General features: G+C 43.7%; 1 protein-coding gene across 1 annotated transcript in view; it reads left to right on the plus strand.

Annotated features, from left to right (window-relative positions):
• CCNB3 (cyclin B3) overlaps positions 1 to 11,123 on the plus strand; it is a 55,498-nt gene extending 44,375 nt beyond the window's left edge. Inside the window, exons 8-12 of the mRNA XM_029240176.1 lie at positions 2,510 to 2,647; positions 6,012 to 6,167; positions 6,976 to 7,125; positions 10,526 to 10,656; positions 10,878 to 11,123. Coding sequence (XP_029096009.1) covers positions 2,510 to 2,647; positions 6,012 to 6,167; positions 6,976 to 7,125; positions 10,526 to 10,656; positions 10,878 to 10,950 — 648 coding nt within the window. The 3' untranslated portion in view covers positions 10,951 to 11,123. The remainder of the gene's footprint in view (positions 1 to 2,509; positions 2,648 to 6,011; positions 6,168 to 6,975; positions 7,126 to 10,525; positions 10,657 to 10,877) is intronic.
• The last annotated feature ends 8,842 nt before the right edge of the window (positions 11,124 to 19,965 follow it).

Raw genomic sequence — 19,965 nt, forward strand, 5'->3', positions numbered from 1 at the left:
TGGGTGCATATATATTTATAATTTTTATATCTTTTTCTTGCATTGATCCCTTGATCATTATGTAGTGTCCTTCCTTGTCTCTTGTAACATTCTATTTCCAAGATTGTTCATCTTTGCTATCATTATTCTGAATTCTTTTTCAGGTAGACTGCCTATTTCCTCTTCATTCCCAAAGTCCACTGCCTCAATTTTGGGTGATTCATTGTCTGTTCAGGTGTTCCAGAGATACAGGGTACATCAAGTTGATTGTGGAGGTTTAATCTGCTGCTTCTGAGGCTGCAAGGAAAAAATTCCTTTTCTCTTCTTTGTTTGCACAGCTCCTGGAGCTCAGCTTCAGATTTGGCCCTGCCTCTGCATATAGGTTGCCCTCTGGTGTCGACAGGAGGGGGTTAAAGGGGAACTACCATACGACCCAGCAATCCCACTACTGGGCATATACCCTGAGAAAACTATAATTCAGAAAGAGTCATGTAGCAAAATGTTCATTGCAGCTCTATTTACAATAGCCAGGAGATGGAAGCAACCTAAGTGTCCATCATCAGATGAATGGATAAAGAAGTTGTGGCACATATATACAGTGGAATATTACTCAGCCATAAAAAGAAACAAAATTGAGCTATTTGTAATGAGGTGGATGGACCTAGATAGAGTCTGTCATACAGAGTGAAGTCAGAAAGAGAAAAACAAATAATGTATGCTAACACATATATATGGAATTTAAGAAAAAAAAAAGGTCATGAAGAACCTAGGGGTAAGACAGGAATAAAGACACACACCTACTAGAGAATGGACTTGAGGATACGGGGAGGGGCAAGGGTAAGCTCTGACAAAGTGAGAGAGTGGCATGGGCATATATACACTACCAAACGTAAAATAGATAGCTAGTGGGAAGCAGCCTCATGGCACAGGGAGATCAGCTCAGTGCTTTGTGACCACCTGGATGGGTGGGATAGGGAGGGTGGGAGGGAGGGAGATGCAAGAGGGAAGAGATATGGGAACATATGTATATGTATAACTGATTCACTTTGTTATAAAGCAGAAACTAACACACCATTGTAAAGCAATTGTACGCCAATAAAGATGTTAAAAAAAAAAAAAGAGGAGTGGCTGATTCGCGGGCTCTGCCTCCTCAGGCTGCGGGGAGGGAGGTGTATAGAAGGCGGGGTGAGCCTGTGGAGGCAGAGGCCCGAGTGACATTGCAACAGCCTGAGGTGTGTTTTATGTTCTCCTGGGGAAGTTTTCCCTGGATCACAGGACGCTGGCAGTGGTGGGCTGCATAGGCTTCTTGGAGGGGAGCTGTGGATAGTGATCTGTGCTTGCACACAGGAGTTTTGGTGGCTTCAGGAGCAGCGTTAGCAGTTCATGCCCATCTCTGTTGTCTGCGGTGGTTGCCTGCGGTTTGTGCCCATCTCTGAAGCTCTTTTAAGCAGTGTTCTGAATCTCCTCTCCTCGCGCACCCTGAAACAATGGTCTCTTGCCTCTTAGGCAGTTCCAGACCTTTTCCCGGACTCCCTCCCTGCTAGCTGTGGCGCACTAGCCCCATTCAGGCTGTGTTCCCTCAGCCAACCCCAGTCCTCTCCCTGGGATCTGACCCACCGGAGCCTCTGCTCCTAGTCCCCACCCACCCTGGCGGGTGAGTAGAGAAGCATGTCAGGCTGGTGAGTGCTGGTTGGCACCGATCCTCTGTGCGGGGATCACTCTGGTTTGTCCTCTGCACCCCTGTTGCTGCGCTCTCCTCTGTGGCTCCGAAGCGTCCTCCCCACCCACCCACATCCCGTCTCCGCCAGTGAAGGGGCTTCCTAGTGTGTGGAAACTTTTCCTCCTTCACAGCTCCCTCCCAGAGGTGCAGGTCCCGTCCCTATTCTATTGTCTTTTTTTTTCTTTTTTCTGTTTGCCCTACCCAGGTACGTGGGGAGTTTCTTGCCTTTTTGGAAGTCTGAGGTCTTCTGCCAGCATTCAATAGCTGTTCTGTAGGAGTTGTTCCACATGTAGATGTATTTTCGATGTATTTGTGGGGAGGAAGGTGATCTCCACGTCTTACTCCTCTGACATCTTGAAGATGTCTCCCTATTATCTGAATGCCTCTTTGAAGTGGATGCTTTGGCAATCAGAGCTTAAGTCAGGCACTTGCATTACAAAAAGTCAACCTTCAGGGTTTACACTACAAAGTAGCAAATGGGGAAAGCAAGAATCTAAGTTTTGGAGATGAAAGAGAGAGGGTGTGTTCACTCAAGGTGCTCATAGAGAAGGCAGAGCATCTCCCTCTGATGTAAGATTGGTCACTTACCCAAATGTGTAGGGATGGATAATGCCAGGGTCCTCAAAGGCACTAGAGATGTAGCCAGACCCCTAACTGAATGAGTTCTTGCATTCATAGCAGAGTTTCAGCTGGCCAGGCCTGGTAGCACCACTGTCCTCAATACCACAGACCAGGTAGTTACACCTATCTGGATGTGCCTTTGGAGTTGGACAATATGTGGATTCCTGCCCTGTTTGTGTGTTCCTCCAGATGACCTTTGAGATGAGTCATGAGACCCTGTACTTGGCAGTGAAGCTGGTAGATCACTACCTTATGGAGGTAATATGCAAGAGGGACAAGCTACAACTCCTTGGTTCCACTGCTTTTCTGATTGCAGCAAAATTTGAGGTGAGCCTGAGTCCATAGGACCTGGAGAAAACTAATCAATCGGTTTCTATCCAAGCCAGATATATATGTATGTATGTATGTATGTGCATTTACATATGTATGTATATGTGTGTATGCATGCATGTGTGTGATGTGTATGTATATATTATATACATGTATATACATATATATATACACATGTGTGTACATTCGCATGTGTATATTTGTGTGTGTATACAATTACATACATGCACACAAATAACTTTTCCTACCGATTTTTTGTCTTCCTAAGCAGGGAAACTGGTGTTGGGTGCAAATGGTGGTGTATTTATTTCCTGGCATCAACAAAATTCTCCCTTTTCCTCTTTGAAGATGTGTGTAGGTGGACATATTACTAGTTAAATGGATTGTTCTTTTTAAAGCTTCCTTCTGGACCATAATTTTCTGTCCCCACCCCGTTTTCTTCTTCCAGCAACTCCACCTCTGTCTAGTGGAGTCTTGAATTGCTTATATAAGGAAGCATTTCCAAATCTAGGTGCTGGAGACATTTAAGAGAAAATGGCCTTGTGTAGATGGTAGTGAGTCCAAGTAAATTAGTTATTTTTGAAGTAGCAGTATAAAAGCAAGTAGCTGGCCTTTGCTTCATAACCATATCCATCTAACTACTTTATCTGAGTCTTTCCTCTTCCTTAGATGCTAAATGTTCTTGTTCTACTCTCATTTTTCCTTCAGATAGGCTAATAGTATAAAACCTTAGGGTTTAGGAACAGAGAAGTAGCAACTTTTATGAGTACAAAAACCTTTAGAACTGTGGATTTGTCTTTGTGTTCCCTACTCAGCTCTATCCCTAACTAGCTTTCTGTTTCCCTTCTTCATTCTCTCCTTTACTCACTAGCTCCTACCTCGATCAGTACCTCCCTCTCTAACTCCACCCCTCCTTTGCTCCTTACTTGCCTCCCTCTCTCGCCACTTCCGGCCCTCCACTTCCGGCCCTCACTGCACTTCCACCCTCTCTTCACTTCTGCTCTCTCTCCACTTCTGCCCTTGCTCCACTTCCACCCTCGCTCCACTTCTGCCCTTTTCCACTTCTGCCCTTGCTCAGTAGCTCCCTTCTTCCCTCCAACCTTCTTTCAATCCCTTCCTTGATCCCTCAATCCCTGTTTTGTACACTTGCTCACTCCATGCTGGGCCCCTCCCTCCATCCCACCCACCCACTCTCTGTTGCTCTTTCTAACTCTCCTTTTCTCTATCCTTCTCTTGCTCACTCCTTCCCCTCCTCACTTGATCCCTCCTTCCATGACCCTCTCCCTTCCACCCTGGTTCTATCCCTCACTCCTCCATGCCTTCCCACCCACCTACCCACCCCATCACGCCTTCCCTCCTACTCCACCCTCCTCTCTTCCACCCTCCCTCCCTTCCTCCCTTCCTGTCCCTTTCCTTTGTTCACTCTCTTCTCTCCTTCCCTAGCTAATGCTCTTCCCTCTGTCACATCCTCTCTCCCTTCCTCCTCCTTCCCTCTCCTCCCTGTTGCTTATCTAGTGTGTGCTCCCCTCCCTCCTCCTTTGCTTCCTCCTCCCCTCCTCCCTCACCCTTCCTCTTCTGCTGGTTCCTTCTCTCCCCTCCCTGCTTGCTCCTTCCCTCTGTATCTCCCATCCTTGCTCCATGGTACTCTGGCACCATGACTCCCCCCACCTTAACTTCCTCACACCCTCCTTCCCTGTTTCCTTCCTTTGTCCTCCTTCTCTCTCTTCTTCCTCCCTCCCTCCCTCCCTCCCTCCCTCCCTCCCTCCCTCCCTCCCTCGTTCTCCCCATTTCCCTCTCTGGCTCACTTCCTTCCCTACTGTCTTGCTCCCTGGTTCCCTTGCTCCCCCTCACTCCCTGCTCCCTCTCTGCTCAGCTCCCTCTCACTTCCGTGGTCACTCCCTCCCACCCACTCATGCTTGTTCCCTTCCACCCTCTTTCCCTCCCTGGCTCCTTTTCTCCTTGGTTCTCTCCCTCCTTCCCATCCTCCCTCCCTCCTGATTGCCCTTGCTCCCTAGCCTCCTCCTTCCCTTTCTTCCTCTTTCCCTTCCTCCTCCCTCACTCTCTCCCTTGTTCCCTGCTTCCCTCTCTAGCTCATTTCCTTCCCTGCTCACTGGCTTCCTGGTTCATTCCCTTGCTCCCCTTCCTTTCTCTTTTCACGTCTCTCCCTTTCTCCTCCTCCCTCCACCTACCTAGGGATGTACTTGTGGCTTAAGCAAGTGCTCCCTGTCTCAGCCTCAAGGGGGTTAAAAAAGCAGCTGGGGGTTCCTGGACAACCAAGAGCAGGAGGGAGAAGGAGTGTGCAAGGTGCTCTCGTTAGCAAATTTTGGAACAAGGAGCACCCCTCTTCTGGTTATCAGGACAAAGGACCTCCACTAAGTTTTTGGAGCAGGGGTGTCTTCCCCTCACAGGATTGAGAAGTACAGAAAGACTTTTGCAAGGGGAGGTATGGAGATGATATGAGAAGAGAAGAAAGGAAGGAGCCACTGGTGAGTAGAGCAGTAGAAGGGAGAGTTTCTTGTCCTGGTCTTGTCACTAGGTTGCTGTGTGACCTTGAGCAAGTTACTTCCTCTCTCTGGGCCTCAATTTCCCTGTCTGCAAACCCAGAGGGTTGGTCCAGTTTGTGATCTGAAAATAAAGGTGTGAGAAGAAGGCTGGGGTGGGCAGTGAGGTGCAGCTAGAGAAAAGATTCAGGGGTCTTCCCGCCTCCTAGTCCTTTCCCCCAAACTAAGGTTCAACCTGCAGAGGGCAGGACATGGAAAGGTGCCCCAGATTGTGGAGGGGGGGTTTCTTCTCACCCTTGGCTTGGCTTGGACCTTCCCAGTCTAGCCCCCTTGCACATCTCCCATCCCTTAGTCTTCAGTCTCTGCTTAGGTTCCCTCTGTGCCTATCTCTCTCTGTCTCTCACTGCCTATTACCCCGGCAGTGCCCCCTCCCAAACATCTTTATTCATTCCTTAGACAAGAAAACAAAGTGCGGGCTTATTTTCCGTCTCTAGCTCCCTTCCTGTGGTCTCCTTCCCTCTGTTCCCCCAAGAGTAGGCCTTAGATTTCCCATTTCTGGCTCTCTCTCATTAGAAGAGAGATCATTGCTTCCAGTCCCTGTGCCATATTATGCCGCTTCCAGTGCTATAAGAATCTACCACAAGAGGCCCTATCCTCTCTCCTCCTATCTCTGATTTTTTTTTTTCAGATGTACTACTCAAAAACCAGAAGCTGGCTCTCAGAGCTACCCTGAAGGTTCATGCCAGGGAATGTTATTACCTCCTATCCTTCACCCCTCTCCTCCCCTGCCTTTCATCTCCAAGCAGAGAGGAGTGGGCTGTCTTTGCCTGGTTGTGACTGCCTCTCCTCTCCACCCATAGGAGCCCAGCCCACCTTGTGTGGATGACTTCCTGTACATCTGTGATGATATTTATAAGCGAGATGAGATGCTCGCCATGGAAATCAGCATCCTAAAAACCCTCAAATTTGATATCAACATTCCCATCGCCTATCATTTTCTGCGCAGATATGCTAAGGTAAGACAGGGCAGGTACATCTTCATTTTACCACTGCTGGGTTAGTCCCCTCCATTCCCAGAGTGGCTGCTTGAGTGGTAGGAAAAGGGAAAGGGACAACTGGGGACAGGGGAATTTCTTCTTCAGTCCACCCTCCTAGATTGGCAATCTTTATGGAGTGTGGGGGGAAGAGAATTGCATATTTCCATGGTATGCCTATAAAGTTTTGAGGTGAGGGCAGAGTAGGGGAGGGGAAGAAGATTCTTCGATCAGGAAGGGACACTTGGGAAGTTTAGGGGAGATGCTGTCAAAGTTCTCTTCCTTCACCTGAATATTGGTTACAGGGGAAGTCACTTTGTATTATACAAGTGTGTCTTGTTGTAGGATTTGTGTGTGTGTGTGCATGTGTGTATACACACACACACACATATATTCAAACAAGAAAAGGGAAGGAGTTCTTTTGGAGCATGAAATACCTCCTAGTCTGGAACCCAGTGAAAAGTCAACAGTTGGAGGCCTTCGGCTCTCCAAAGGATGGCATGTACAGAAAGGGGAGGTGGAGGGTACCACAATCACACTTGATAATTTGGTTTAAAACCCTGAAAATGGCAAATACCATTGCCAATTTCATAATCCCCCCTCCTAAAGATTCTGTGCTTTGGGGGCAGGGTCCTTAGTGTGAGTCATGTTGGCAAAAGAGGTACATTGTTCAGGCAGAGAGCCATTTAGGCCCAAGGTGGGATAACAGGAGTGAGTGAGTGCAGGGGGTTTTCTGCTTGGTGCCAGTGTTCTGAATTGATTGCTGAGCCAGTCTTCTTCCTGCCTTTAGTGTGTCCATGCCAGCATGAAGACACTGACCTTATCCCGCTTCATCTGTGAAATGACCCTGCAGGAATACGACTATGTCCAGGAGAGGGCTTCCAAGCTAGCTGCTGGCTCCTTCCTCCTGGCCCTCTACATGAAGAAGCTTGGACACTTGGTAAACATTTGTGGGCGGTGGGGAAGAAGGAGTAGGGATTTTAAAAAACATACTTATTTATTTATTTTATTTTTGGCTGCATCGGGTCTTAGTTGCAGGATGTGGGCTCTTCATGCAGTACGCGGGCTTCTCTTTAGTTGTGGCACATGGGCCCCAGAGTGTGTGGGCTCAGTAATTGCGGCGCATGGGCTTAGTTGCCCCGTGGCATGTGGGATCTTAGTTCCCTGCCCAGGGATCGAACCCCCGTCCCCTGCATTGGAAGGCAGATTCTTAACCAGTGGACCACCAGGAAAGTCCCAGGGATAAGGAGTTAAAAGCACAGGGTCAGCTCAGGAGGAAGGTGTAAACTAGGGCTGTGGGAAACTCTGTGACAAAACTGCTACATACCTGCCGTTATGAATCCTTTAACATCTTGACATCTTAGGGGCCTGGCTGCCTAAAGGGTTTCTAGAGCCATGGTTTTAAAGTATTTTATTTCACTTTTCTTCATCACAGTACCCTTTCTTCCAAAGACAGCTTACCTGAAAGCCCAGTATCACAAAACAGACTAATGTGAAATTATTCTGATTGCAGCAGGCGGTGGTGTGGACCCACTTCTTGCCTGACCCCATTCCACCCCTGCTCCTTGCAGCCCCCTCAGCAAGGTTGGCCCCCCAAGGGAGCTCATTGGAACAGGATTTGGAAAGCACTGACCCAGAGAACAGAGTAGTGAAAGTAACTGTCCATGTGTATAACAGGGGACTCAGATATACAATTGTGCTCTTCTCTGAGGAGGAAGGCCCCCACAGCCTCCTTCCCCAATACAAATAAAATGCATATTTGATACTTTCTCAATTTTATAAAAAATTGTGAATAAAAGTGACTTTAGAAAACTGTGAATTTTTACTGATGTATAACATGCAATCCAATAGAAAAAGTATGCTTGCAAATGAGCATACTCTTCCCAACCACTCCTAAGACCCTGCGGCCTAGAAATTCTAGCACCACTACTGATGGAGAAACCTCTGTGTGCTGAGGAAGAACCCTATAAACAGTTGTGTGAATTTGGACAAGGCACTGATATTTCTTGGGACAGAGAAAGCATTAAGTAAATGGCAGGGATGACAATGAGAAAGAATACGTAATAATAATGGCTAGCATTTATTGAGTGCTTAGACAGTGAACTAAACACTTTGTCTATTAACTCAATCTTCACAACAACCCTATGAGATCAGCACTATTATCCCTATTGTACAGATAAGAAATAACTTCCCATGTTTGGCTAATGAGAGGCAGAGCTAGGATTTGGGAACTAGGAGTCTGTTCAAAGAATATACCTACTCTATAATCAGAATGGATGTGGCCGTAGCCCCGGAGCCATGATCTTGGAGGCCCCATGCTGATCCAGGCTTTTACCCTTGGATCCTGGGGAAGGCTGGTAGGTCCTGAGGGAGGACAGTTGAGAGGCTCAGGGCAGCAAACTGCTTGCCAACCAGTATAAAAATATTTCAGTGTTTTAACACTTGGCATGGCTGTACCAGTGAGTATCAGCTAAGTGTCAGCCCTGATCTGAACCCAGGTAGTCTGGATCCATAGTCCTCTACACTATATATACTGCTATAGATGCGAAAGGCTTCACACAGGAGGTGACTTTTGAGTTGGGTCTTGAGAGATGAGTAGGAACCTTGAGAAGAGACATTCTAGGCAGAGGGAACAACAATTGAAAAGATGTGAAGGCAATAAGAAAACAGTGTGATGTATTCAGGGCAGAATAAGACATTTCCTATGGATAGAGCAGAGGACGTATGAGTAGGGAATGGTGAGAGGTGAGACCAGAATGGTAGAGTGTGGTCAGATTGTGAGAGGCCTTTGATGCCATGCTGAAAGATCCATTTTACACTAAGGCATTGCAAGTTTTTAAGGCAGGGGAGTGACATCTTCCTGTTTGTATGTTTTGGAAACAGTACTAGTATATAGCAGCACGGAAGGTATATTAGATGAGAAAGCGTATGTGAACGTATCAACACCAGTGAGTGGGCTTTTATAATAATCAATGTGAAGTGTTGGGGCAGTGAACAATTGAACAATGTGAACAATTGGGGCAGTGACAGTAGGGCTGTTAATCTTAATTAACACACCCAATATGATGTGTTAATCCCATGTGTTACTCCCCTGCTCAGCATGCCAGTGACTGCCCTTTGCCTGTGGCAGTGGTTTCCAAAGAGTATTCAGTAGAGCCCTGGGATTCCTGCAGAAGTATCTCAGGGGCCATGTAAAAGGTAAAGGGATCCAAATTGGTGGGCTTTTTAGTTCCCACCCCCAATTCCAGGTAAGATATTTGGGCTTCCAGGTAAGATATTTGGGAAAACATGAGTTCAGGGAAAATAATTTAAGACACTTTAAGAAAACCACTGCCTCACAGAATAATGAATTTTCTTTTCTCTACCTGTGGAACTCCCACTAGACTTTCAGTACCTATTGCAGATGTGCCCTCCTCTGCAAAGCTTTTTGTGACTTTCCGAGCCAAAATTCATGGGTCCTGCAGCTCTGTTCCTCCACTGTCCCGTGCTCCCTTCCATTGTAGCACTTCCCATATTTTGTAATTCTATGTGTGCATGTCTGTCTCCCCAACTAGACTACAGACTCCTCAAGAGCAGGAGCCTTAGTCATCTCTTAGTCATCTTTGTATTCCCAGCATCCTGTATGTGGCTTGGTAATATCCTAGCTAGCATTGTTTGGGTATGTGCTAGACTCTGTTCCGTGTGCTTTATGTCTATTAACTCATTTAAGCCTATTATATAATTACTGTAATCGTCCCTATTTGGCAGATTTGGAAACTGAGGCACCTAGAGGTTAAGTAACTGGCTCAAGGCCATGCTGTTAATGGAGCTGGAATTTGAACCCAGGCAGTTTGCCTCCAGAGCCTTTGCTCTTAAACACTCTGCTATATTCCTTTTGCCACATGATAGGCATCCTTAAAGTTGACTGAGAAAATGAATGCATGAAATGATAGCTGTTTGAGCCAGAGAGGAGGAACAGCCTTAAGTTCCTGCTGGCTATTTAGTTGGGACCTCAAGTTTGTTCTGAGGTTTGCCTGGCCATTGGCTCTTAACCTGAGAGTAAGTAACAAAGTCAGTCCTGTTCCTTAAATTCTTTGGTGGATTTCAGTTTAAATACCTATGGCTAGGGCTAATATCCAGCTGGTGCATATGGATATAGCCATATCACTAGCCTGCAGCTGGAACATAGTCTTCTAGGTAGTACCCTATGATTATTGGTCAGTGTCTGTGCTCTATGAGTCTTTGAATTGTTTGACTTTCTTCCCTGCCTGTACTATGGATAGGAAGTTTCGATTTGGGTATTGGAGACAGGAAGTATCTGCTTCCTGTTGTAAAATCACTGTCCATGTTGCTTCTTCCAGGCTCCTACCCTGGAGTATTACAGTGGCTACAAGACCTCTGATCTTCACCCCTTGGTCAGGCAGCTGAACATCCTGCTGACTTTGCGTCTGTGCAATAGGCTCAAGACTGTGCATTCCAAGTATTCCCACCAGTAAGTACCAAGCTCCAGTTGAGGCTGGGTTTGTGCTCAGTCATGGGGAGGCCCAGACTAACCTCACTTAAGGGAAAAGAAAGATTCAGGTACTTTTTACCTTACTTTCTGCTCCAGAGTTAAAGCAAGATAGGGAACCAAGGGCATATGTCCCACTTATTCCATGGAGCCTGCTTGCTTTGGGCTATTTTACACTGAGCAGACCCCTCTTCCTTTTGCAGGGTCTTCTTTGAAGTCACCAAAATCCCACCCTTGGACGTGTTGAAACTGGAGGAGATTTTGAACTGCTGCTAATTCTGAGGCTGAGGGTCTGGTACTCTGGCAGCAGCCACCGGGGCCAGGCAGGCGTGTAAATAAGCTGTATTTATTCTGTCCTTGAATTTGTCGTTTCATCACTTTTCTTCATTTTTACTGTTTGTCTATTCCCAAACTGATAATGTTGTAAATATTTGTGTTTTTTTATGAAAGAGAAGAAATTATTGTTGTATTTGATTAGAAATTTAATAAAAATTAATGGTTGTTGTTAACATGGCTCACTTCCCCCCTTATTGCTCAGGAGCCCCACACGTAGCCCTGTTTTTTTTCCTGCCTAGTAAAGGCTGTGCCTCAGGGTCTAGCTTATCCAATTTCCCTCTCTGTTTGGAGACTTTCTCTTCACAGGAAGAGGAATTGAGCTAGGTGTGAACTGATGAATGAGTCTGTAGAAGGAGGATCCTGGTGGTGGGAGGGGTAGTCCAAAGAGACCCCACTACCCGACAGGCCTCAGTGTTCAGATCTGGGGCAGCTGGAAGCGTGGGCCAATACCCTTTGGTCCCCATTTCAGGTTGCCAGCTTTCCTTGCTTCTTCCTAGATGATGAAAAGGTAGGGATAAGGATTTTCACTGAAATGTACCCCTACTTTTGTAGTAAGGTGTCTTTCTAGAGTCTAAATTTGAAAAAAACTTTGAGTGGTGCACTGAAGTCTCTTTTGGTCCTTCAGTAAAGAGGAGAAATTTCCACCTGTGAAATCAGCAAGATGTCCCATGAATGTAAGCATCAACCAGTTGCTCAATCCTTCATTCATAAAGCTTTAAGGAGGTTCTACTCTCTCTCTCTCTACCCTATCTTTGGGGTAATGTGTACTGGTACAGGTACTTCAGTTGTTAACAGAGGACTTGAACATCTTCTGTGCTGGTTGATGAAGAGCCACTGCCTCAATCTTGCCTCTAGGACCTCTGGGACCTCCCCACAATCTAGCAACTGAATCAAGTAATGTCTGTCATAGCAGGAGACCTCCAAGACTCTGTTCTAGTACTGTGGCTGGCAACTGTTGTGATTGCTCTGTGGCTGATTGTTATCACTTGTCAAATATTTTGAAAATTAGTCCTGGAGGTGGATATCTGGTGGGGGGGCAGTCACTGAAGACTCCCCAATTCTGACCCAAGAATCCCTATGCTAGTCTGGTCATATCTCCTTTTCTGAAGGGCTGGACACAGGAGGGAGAGCATGTCATGACCTTAGATGTCTTAGTGCTTTCTATTTTTAAAAAACGTTTTATTTTTTTTGTTTCCTCAAATTTTATTTTTTAAAAACTTTTATTGGAGTATAGTTGATTTACAATGTTATGTTAGTTTCAGTAAAGTGATTCAGTTATACATATACATATATGTATATGTTCTTTTTCAGATTCTTTACCCATATGGGTTATTACAGAATATTGAGTAGAGTTCCCTGTGCTATACAGTAGATTCTCATTGGTTATTTTGTATATAGTAGTGTGTGTATGTTAATCCAAAGCTCCTAGTTTATCCCTCCCCCCTCCATGTTTCCCTTTTGGTAACCATAAGTTTGTTTTCAAAATCTGTGAGTCTGTTTTAGTTTTTAATTGGAGTATAGTTGATTTACAATGTTGTGTTAGTTTCAGGTGTACAGCAAAGTGAATCAGTTATACATATACCCACTCTTTTTTATTTTTATTCTTATTTTTTTTGCGGTACGCGGGCCTCTCACTGTTGTGGCCTCTCCCGTTGCGGAGCACAGGCTCCGGACGCGCAGGCTCAGCGGCCATGGCTCACGGGCCCAGCTGCTCCGCGGCATGTGGGATCTTCCCGGACCGGGGCATGAACCCGTGTCCCCTGCATCGGCAGGCGGACTCTCAACCACTGCGCCACCAGGGAAGCCCCCCACTCTTTTTTAGATTCTTTTCCCATATAGGTCATTAAAGAGTATTGACTAGAGTTCCCTGTGCTATACAGCAGGTTCTTATTAGTTATCTATTTTATATACAGTAGTGTGTATATGTCAATCCCGATCTCCCAATTTTATCCTTCCCTCCCTTTCCCCCCTGGTAACCGTAAGTTTGTTTTCTACATCTATGCCTCTATTTCTGTTTTGTAAGTAAGTTCGTTTGTATTATTTTTTTGATTCCACATATAAACGATATCATATGGTATCTGTCTTTCTCTGTATGACTTTCTTAGTATGATAATCTCTCGGCCCATCCATGTTGCTGTAAATGGCATTATTTCATTTTTTTTTTTTTTTTTTTTGCAATACGTGGGCCTCTCACTGTTGTGGCCTCTCCCGTTGTGGAGCACAGGCTCTGGACGTGCAGGCGCAGCGACCATGGCTCACGGGCCCTGCCGCTCCGTGGCATGTAGGATCTTCCTGGACTGGGGCACGAACCCGTGTCCCCTGCATTGGCAGGCGGACTCTCAACCACTGCGCTCCCAGGGAAGCCCCATTCTTCTTATTTATTTAATTTTTTGGCTGTGTTGGGTCTTTGTTGCTGTGCACAGGCTTCCTCTAGTTACAGTGAGTGGGGGCTACTCTTCGTTGCAGTGTGTGGGCTTCTCATCGTGGTGGCTTCTCTTGTTGCGGAGCACGGGCTCTAGGCCCATGGGCTTCAGTCGTTGTAGCACGTGGGCTCAGTATTTCACTTAGTATGAGAATCTCTAGGTCCATCCACGTTGCTACAAATGGCATTATTTCGTTCATTTTTATGGCTCATTGTATATGTACCACATCTTCTTTATCCATTCATCTGTCGGTGGACATTTAGGTTGCTTCCATGTCTTGGCCATTGTAAATAGTGCTGCAGTGAACATTGGGGTGCATGTATCTCTTTGAAGTATGGTTTTCTCTGGATATATGCCCAGGAGTGGGATTGCTAGATCATATGGTAGTTCCATTATTAGTTTTTTAAGGAACCTCCATACTGTTCTCCATAGTGGCTGTACCAGTTTACATTCCTACCAACAGTGTAGGAGGGTTCCCTTTTTCCCACACCCTCTCCAGCATTTATTGTTTGTATACTTTTTGATGATGGCCATTCTGACCAGTGTGAGGTGATACCTCGTAGTTTTGATATGCATTTCTCTGATAATTAGTGATATTGAGCGTCGTTTCATGTGTTTGTTGGCCATCTGTGTATCTTCCTTGGAGAAGTGTCTATTTAGATCTTGTGTCCATTTTTTGATTAGGTTGTTTGTTTTTTTGACACAGAGCTGCATGAGCTGTTTGTATTTTTTGGAGATTAAACCCTTGTTGGTCGCTTTGTTTGCAAATAGTCTTAGTGCTTTCTTACCCATTGTGTCAATTTTCCATTCTCCCTCCCAACTTGCTTTGCCTTGATGACCAGATATCATTAGGTTCCCTCTTGCCCCATCCCACTGCCTTGCAGGATGACTAAAGGGTACAGCCACAGAGGTCCAAGCTGCTTGGCAGTGATTTAGCTGGTACAGCCAACTAAGTGTAAACATGCTAAAAGCACTAGGCTGGAAGCTGTCTTGCAAATCTCCAGCCTCACTAAAAGGAAGTGTCTTGTTTGTCCCTGCGTTTTAATTCTGGAGCTTCATCGGGGAAACAACTGGTTTATTTCCTCTCCTTTTTTCCAACTCCATTGTTCTTTAGAGGTGCTAGTGGAACCATCAATCATTTTTGTTATAATCATTGCACATGTCTCAAAATTTATTTTACACTCATCGCTACTTCAGAGTTAAGGTAACTATTAGATCTGGATCTTGTTGTTTAATGCCTTTCTAAAGAAGCACATCTATTTCTTTATCAAGAATTTGTGTTTATATTTTGATTCTTCTAGTTCAGTATAACTGGTTTTCTTTGTAACCTTATGGATTTTTAACAGTTTTATTGAGATATAATTCATATATCATACAATTCACCCACTTAAAGTGTACAATTCTATAGTTTTTCATATATTCACAGAGTTGTACATCTATCACCATGATCTAATTTTGGAACATTTACATCACCCCAAAAAGAAACCCCATACCCAGTTGCAGTCAGTCTCCATCCCCACCCTCCAACCCTAGACAGCTACTGATTTACTTTCTGTCTCTATAGATTTTTCTGTTCTGGACATTGCGTATAAATTAACTCTTACAATGTGTAACCTTTTGTGTTTAGCTTCTTCCACTTAGCATAATGTTTTCAGGGTTCATCCACATTGTAGCATGTGTCAGTATTTCATTTCCTTTCATTGCTGAAAAACATTCCATTGTATGGATATACCACATTTTGTTTATCCAGTCATCAGTTGATGGAAATGTGGATTTTTTCCACTTTTTGGCTATTATGAATAATTCTGCTTTGAACATTCATGTACAAGTTTTTGTGTAGACATGTGTTTTCATTTCTCTTGGGTATATACTGAAGAGGGAAATTGCTGGACCACTTTACATTACCACCAGCAGTGTATGAGGGTTCCAGTTTCTCCACATCCTCTGCAACATTCTTTATTATCTGTTATGGCAGTTCTAATGGGCATGAAGTGGTATCTTACTGTGGTTTTGATTCACATTTCCCTGATGGCTAATGATGTTGGACATTTTCTTTTCTTGTGCTTATTCACCATATATGTATCTTCTTTGGAGAGATGTCTGTTCAAATTATTCGCCCATTCTTAATTGGGTTATTTATTTCTTTATTATTGAGTGGTAAGAATTCTTTATATAATCTGGATCATATATATGATTTGCAAACATTTTCTCTGATTTTGTGGATTGTCTTTTCACATTCTTGATTGTGTTATTTGAAGCATAAAAGTTTTTAATTTTGATGAAGTTTAATTTATCTAAGAAACCATTACCTAGTTTAAGGTCATGAAGATTTATCCCCAATATTTCTTCTCGGAATTTTATAGTTTTAGCTCTTACATTTAGGTCTTAAATCTATTTTCAATTAATTTTTGTATACGATGTGATATAGGGGTCCAACTTCATTTTCTTGAATGTGGACATGTTACTGAATTGGTCGCCTGGACCCACGCCGGGGTCCTAGCCCAGGCCAAGTCCTGTTGTCTTGGCCAGGGAGGTTCTTTTTCCAATCCGATTCGCCAGTAATGAAACCGATGCTGAGACTGGAACAGCACAAGCTTTATTCAATAGCCAAAGAATGGGGAAGTGGGAACCTCATTTGCAAATCAGCTTCTCAACCCAATTTGGGTGGAGACACCATATATATAGGAGGGTTGATATAAAATGGAGGGAATTGGAAAGAGAGGGAGGAATATTCATGATTTATCTGAGAACAGAAGTGTGGTTTGGACCAGAACTGAGGCAACACTCCTTTTTAGTCCTTGTATGGACTTTTCTGATTGTTGTCATGGCAATTGTTAACTGTCAAGGCACTGGTGGGTGTGTCATTTAGCCTACTAATGTATTACAACGAGCACATCGTGAGGCTCAAGGCCTACTGGAAGTCAAATCTTCCACCATATTGGGCCTAGCTGGTTCTAACCAGTTCTTGTTTTTCTCTTTGCAGCTTCCTCCTGAAACTTAGGTAAGAGCACTTGGTTTACATTCAAGGAAGGGACAGGGGTATGATTCTGGGGCAACAGCCTTGGTAATATATCCAGTTGCCCCAGTACCATTTGTTGAAAAAACTATTCTTTCTCCACTTAATTATCTTGGCACCCTTGTTGAAGATTAATTGACTATAAATGTGAAAGCTTATTTCTGGACTCTCAATTCTCTTCCATTTACCTATATGTCTATCCTTATGCCAGTACCATAACATTTTGATTATTAGCTTTTTAGTAAGCTTTTTAGTAAGTTTTGAAATTGGGAAATGTGAGTTCTTCAACTTCATTCCTCTTTTCTTAAGATTGTTTTGGCTATTCTGGGTCCCTTGCATTTTTATATGAATTTTGGCATCAGCCTGTCAATTTCTGAAAAGAAAGTTGGGATTTTGGTAGAGATTGCATCAAATTTATTGGTCAGTTTGGGGAGAACTGCCATCTTAACCATATTAAGTCTTCTAATCTATGAAAATGTCTTTTGTGCTGGTCTCAACCTGTTCAAAACCAATGTTGTGGCTTGACTTGCCCTGTGGTTCTTATGATTGCAAGATCCCCCCAGCAATAACCGTCAGAAAAACTTTGAAGGAGACAAGTTTTTTGCTTACAGGTCCTGGAAAATACACAGCACACCTGGGGCCACACAGCAAGGTCAAGTGTTGGGGGAGAGAGAGACACACACAGAGACAGAAAGGGGAAGAGGGAGACAGAGAGACATACAGAGAGACAGAGAATGAGTGAGCAAGCCTAGCGGGCTGCTTTTATTGAAGGTGGGAAACTAGGGATTCTGGGGCTCACTCATTATTGGTGAATTGAAAATAGAAGAGGGGAATTTGAAGCTAGAGAAGAGAAAAAACAAGCAGCCCAAATGGTCAGTTATCGAAATCAAGCAAGATTGCTAAAACAAAGGAGTAGGAACTGGGGTGGGGGTGACTAGCAATGTGTTTTTTGAGGTAGCCATCTTTGAAGTGGGTGCCTCTTTGAAGTGATGTCTGGGCAATCAAAGCTTAAGTCAGACATTTGCATTACAAAAAAGAGAAAATCCAAATGTCAGGACTTATACTGCAACATGGTATGTCTTTCCATTTATTTAAGTATTTCTTTTCAACAATGTTCTATAGTTATCAGAGTGTAACTTTTATATGTCTATTGTTATATTTATCCCTAAGTATATATTTTTTAATGGAGCCATCAGTCTTGATCACTGTCAGTTCCTTTCTTACATATTTCAATTATGGCCTTGTAAGAGGGTGACCTTGTTAAGTCTCATCAATTTTACCTCCCAAATATTTCTTGAATTGCCATTTTCATCATAATCTCTATTATCACTGCCCAGGTTTGAGATCTCATCTATTGCCTAGATTACTAGAGTACTTTCCTAACTGGTCTCCCCATCTTCAATCTTGTTCCCTTCTACTTCACCCTCCATATAACCACCAGAGTGATTTATTTAAAATTTGATTCTAGATTACAGTTCTGGGTAAGATGGTTAAGTACTTGCTACTCTTTATCTGTCACTGAGCACAATCATAAACCTGGACAGAATTCATGGTACAGCTGTTTGAGAGTTCTGAAAAGTAAGTAGCTGCAGGAAGATTGAAGAAGGACACCAGCATTTGAGAAGCCAACAAACAAATGGTGAGTTTCCCACTCCCCCCACCCCATTCCCTGACCTGAACTTCATGCATTTGGAAACCTGGAAGTGAGTACTATACTACAGGCAGAGAACTCTAGGAGAAGCCCTCTAGTTCTTGCTTGAGAATGAGAGAAGGGGGGAATCCTCCATTTTTCCCTTTATTTCTCTTCTCTCACATCCCAACCCTCAGGCAATCATGCAGTGGCAGCAACAGTGGCAGCAGTGAGAGCCTTCAGGAACCAATACTCTTGGAGAGGGGAACCCTTAGTCTCTGATGGAGCTCTGGCCGCAAGAGAGCTGAGCCACACACTGTTGCTTTTTTATCTCCCTTTCCCCACTGCTTGTTTCCAGATGTGGCACAGCTGCAGAAGTGAACAATTTCCAACTGGAGGACTGAAAGGGAAGTCCCAGGAATTGAGCAGCACTGGGGAGACTGTGGAGAGGTAGGAGGAAAGTGACCCCATAATGTTTTTTGTTAATGACCTCCTAGATACCCACCACTAACCTGTGCCTATGTTGATCAGATCCGAATGAGCATACCAAAGAACTGAGATAACAGGCATCCATCTAGATTCCAGACTGACCACTTAGTCACACACAAACACACACACCAGACAGATCTGAATAACACTGCAAAAGCTTTGAAAACTGAGCTGACATTGAAGCATCAGCCCACGGAAGGCTGGTGGGAACGTGTGACCTGAACCTAATCAGATTGACTGCTAAAGCAAAAACGTAAATGTTTTCCATACAATTTAAGCAAGACTTAGAGTTTTATAATGTCATATTCAAAATGTCCAGGATATACTCCAGGTTTACCAGGCATACAAAGAACCACGATCATCTCAAGTTGCATGGCAAAAGGCAATCAATAGATATTAACAAGAGGATGCAGATGTTGCACTTATCTGACAAAGACTTTAAATCAGCTACTATTAAAAACTCAAATGAATGGCACAAACACTCTTGGAACAAATGTTAAAATACAGAGTCTAATTAGATAAATAGAAGATATAAAGAAGTAGAAACCAAGTGGAAACTCAGAATTGAAAAATACAATAACTGAAATTTTAAAAAACCTCATTGGATGGGCTTAATAGCAGAAGTGAGATGTCAGGAAAGAGTCAATAAACTTGAAGGTAGATAAATAGAAATTATATAATGTGAACAACAGAGAAAAAAAGATTAGAAAAAAAATAAACAGCGCCTTAGGGACACATGGGACAATGATAAAATGTCTATCAGTCATGCCACTGGAGATCCAGAAGGAAAGGAGAAAGAGGCAGTGCTGAAAAAAAGAAATCTTTGAAGAAATAATGGCTTGAAAAATTCCCAAGTTTGGTGAAAGACACCAACCTACAGATTCAAGAAAATGAGTAAATCCCTACCAGGATAAGCCAAAGGAAACCCATAGATAGATACATCATAAGAAAACCACTGAAAAATAAAGGTAAAAAAATCTTGAAAGCATTCAGAGAGAAATGATGCATTATGTATAGGGACACATTGATTTGAATGACTGTAGATTTCTTATCAGAAACTCTAGATCAGAAAGAAGCAACAAACAATTTTTCAGATGTTGAAAGATTTATCAATCCAGAGAATCCAGCAAAAAATACCCTTCAGGAATGAAGGTAAAATTTAAAACACGATCTTAGATAAAGGAAAACTAAGAAAATTCACAGCAAGCAGACCTGCTGAAAAAGAATTGCTAAAGGAATTTCTTCATACAGAAGTGAAATGATACCAGAAGGGAGAGTGGAACATTACAAATGATGGAAGAAGACAAAAATGGTAAAAATCTGCGTAAATATAATAGACTATTTTTCTTCTCCTGAGTTTTGATTGAAAGCGAATTACAGCATTTTCTGATGGGATT

The sequence above is a fragment of the Monodon monoceros genome, unplaced genomic scaffold (genome assembly GCF_005190385.1).
Source record: "Monodon monoceros isolate NGI ecotype Baffin Bay Population unplaced genomic scaffold, NGI_Narwhal_1 Super_Scaffold_22, whole genome shotgun sequence".
Classification (NCBI taxonomy): Eukaryota; Metazoa; Chordata; class Mammalia; order Artiodactyla; family Monodontidae; genus Monodon; species Monodon monoceros.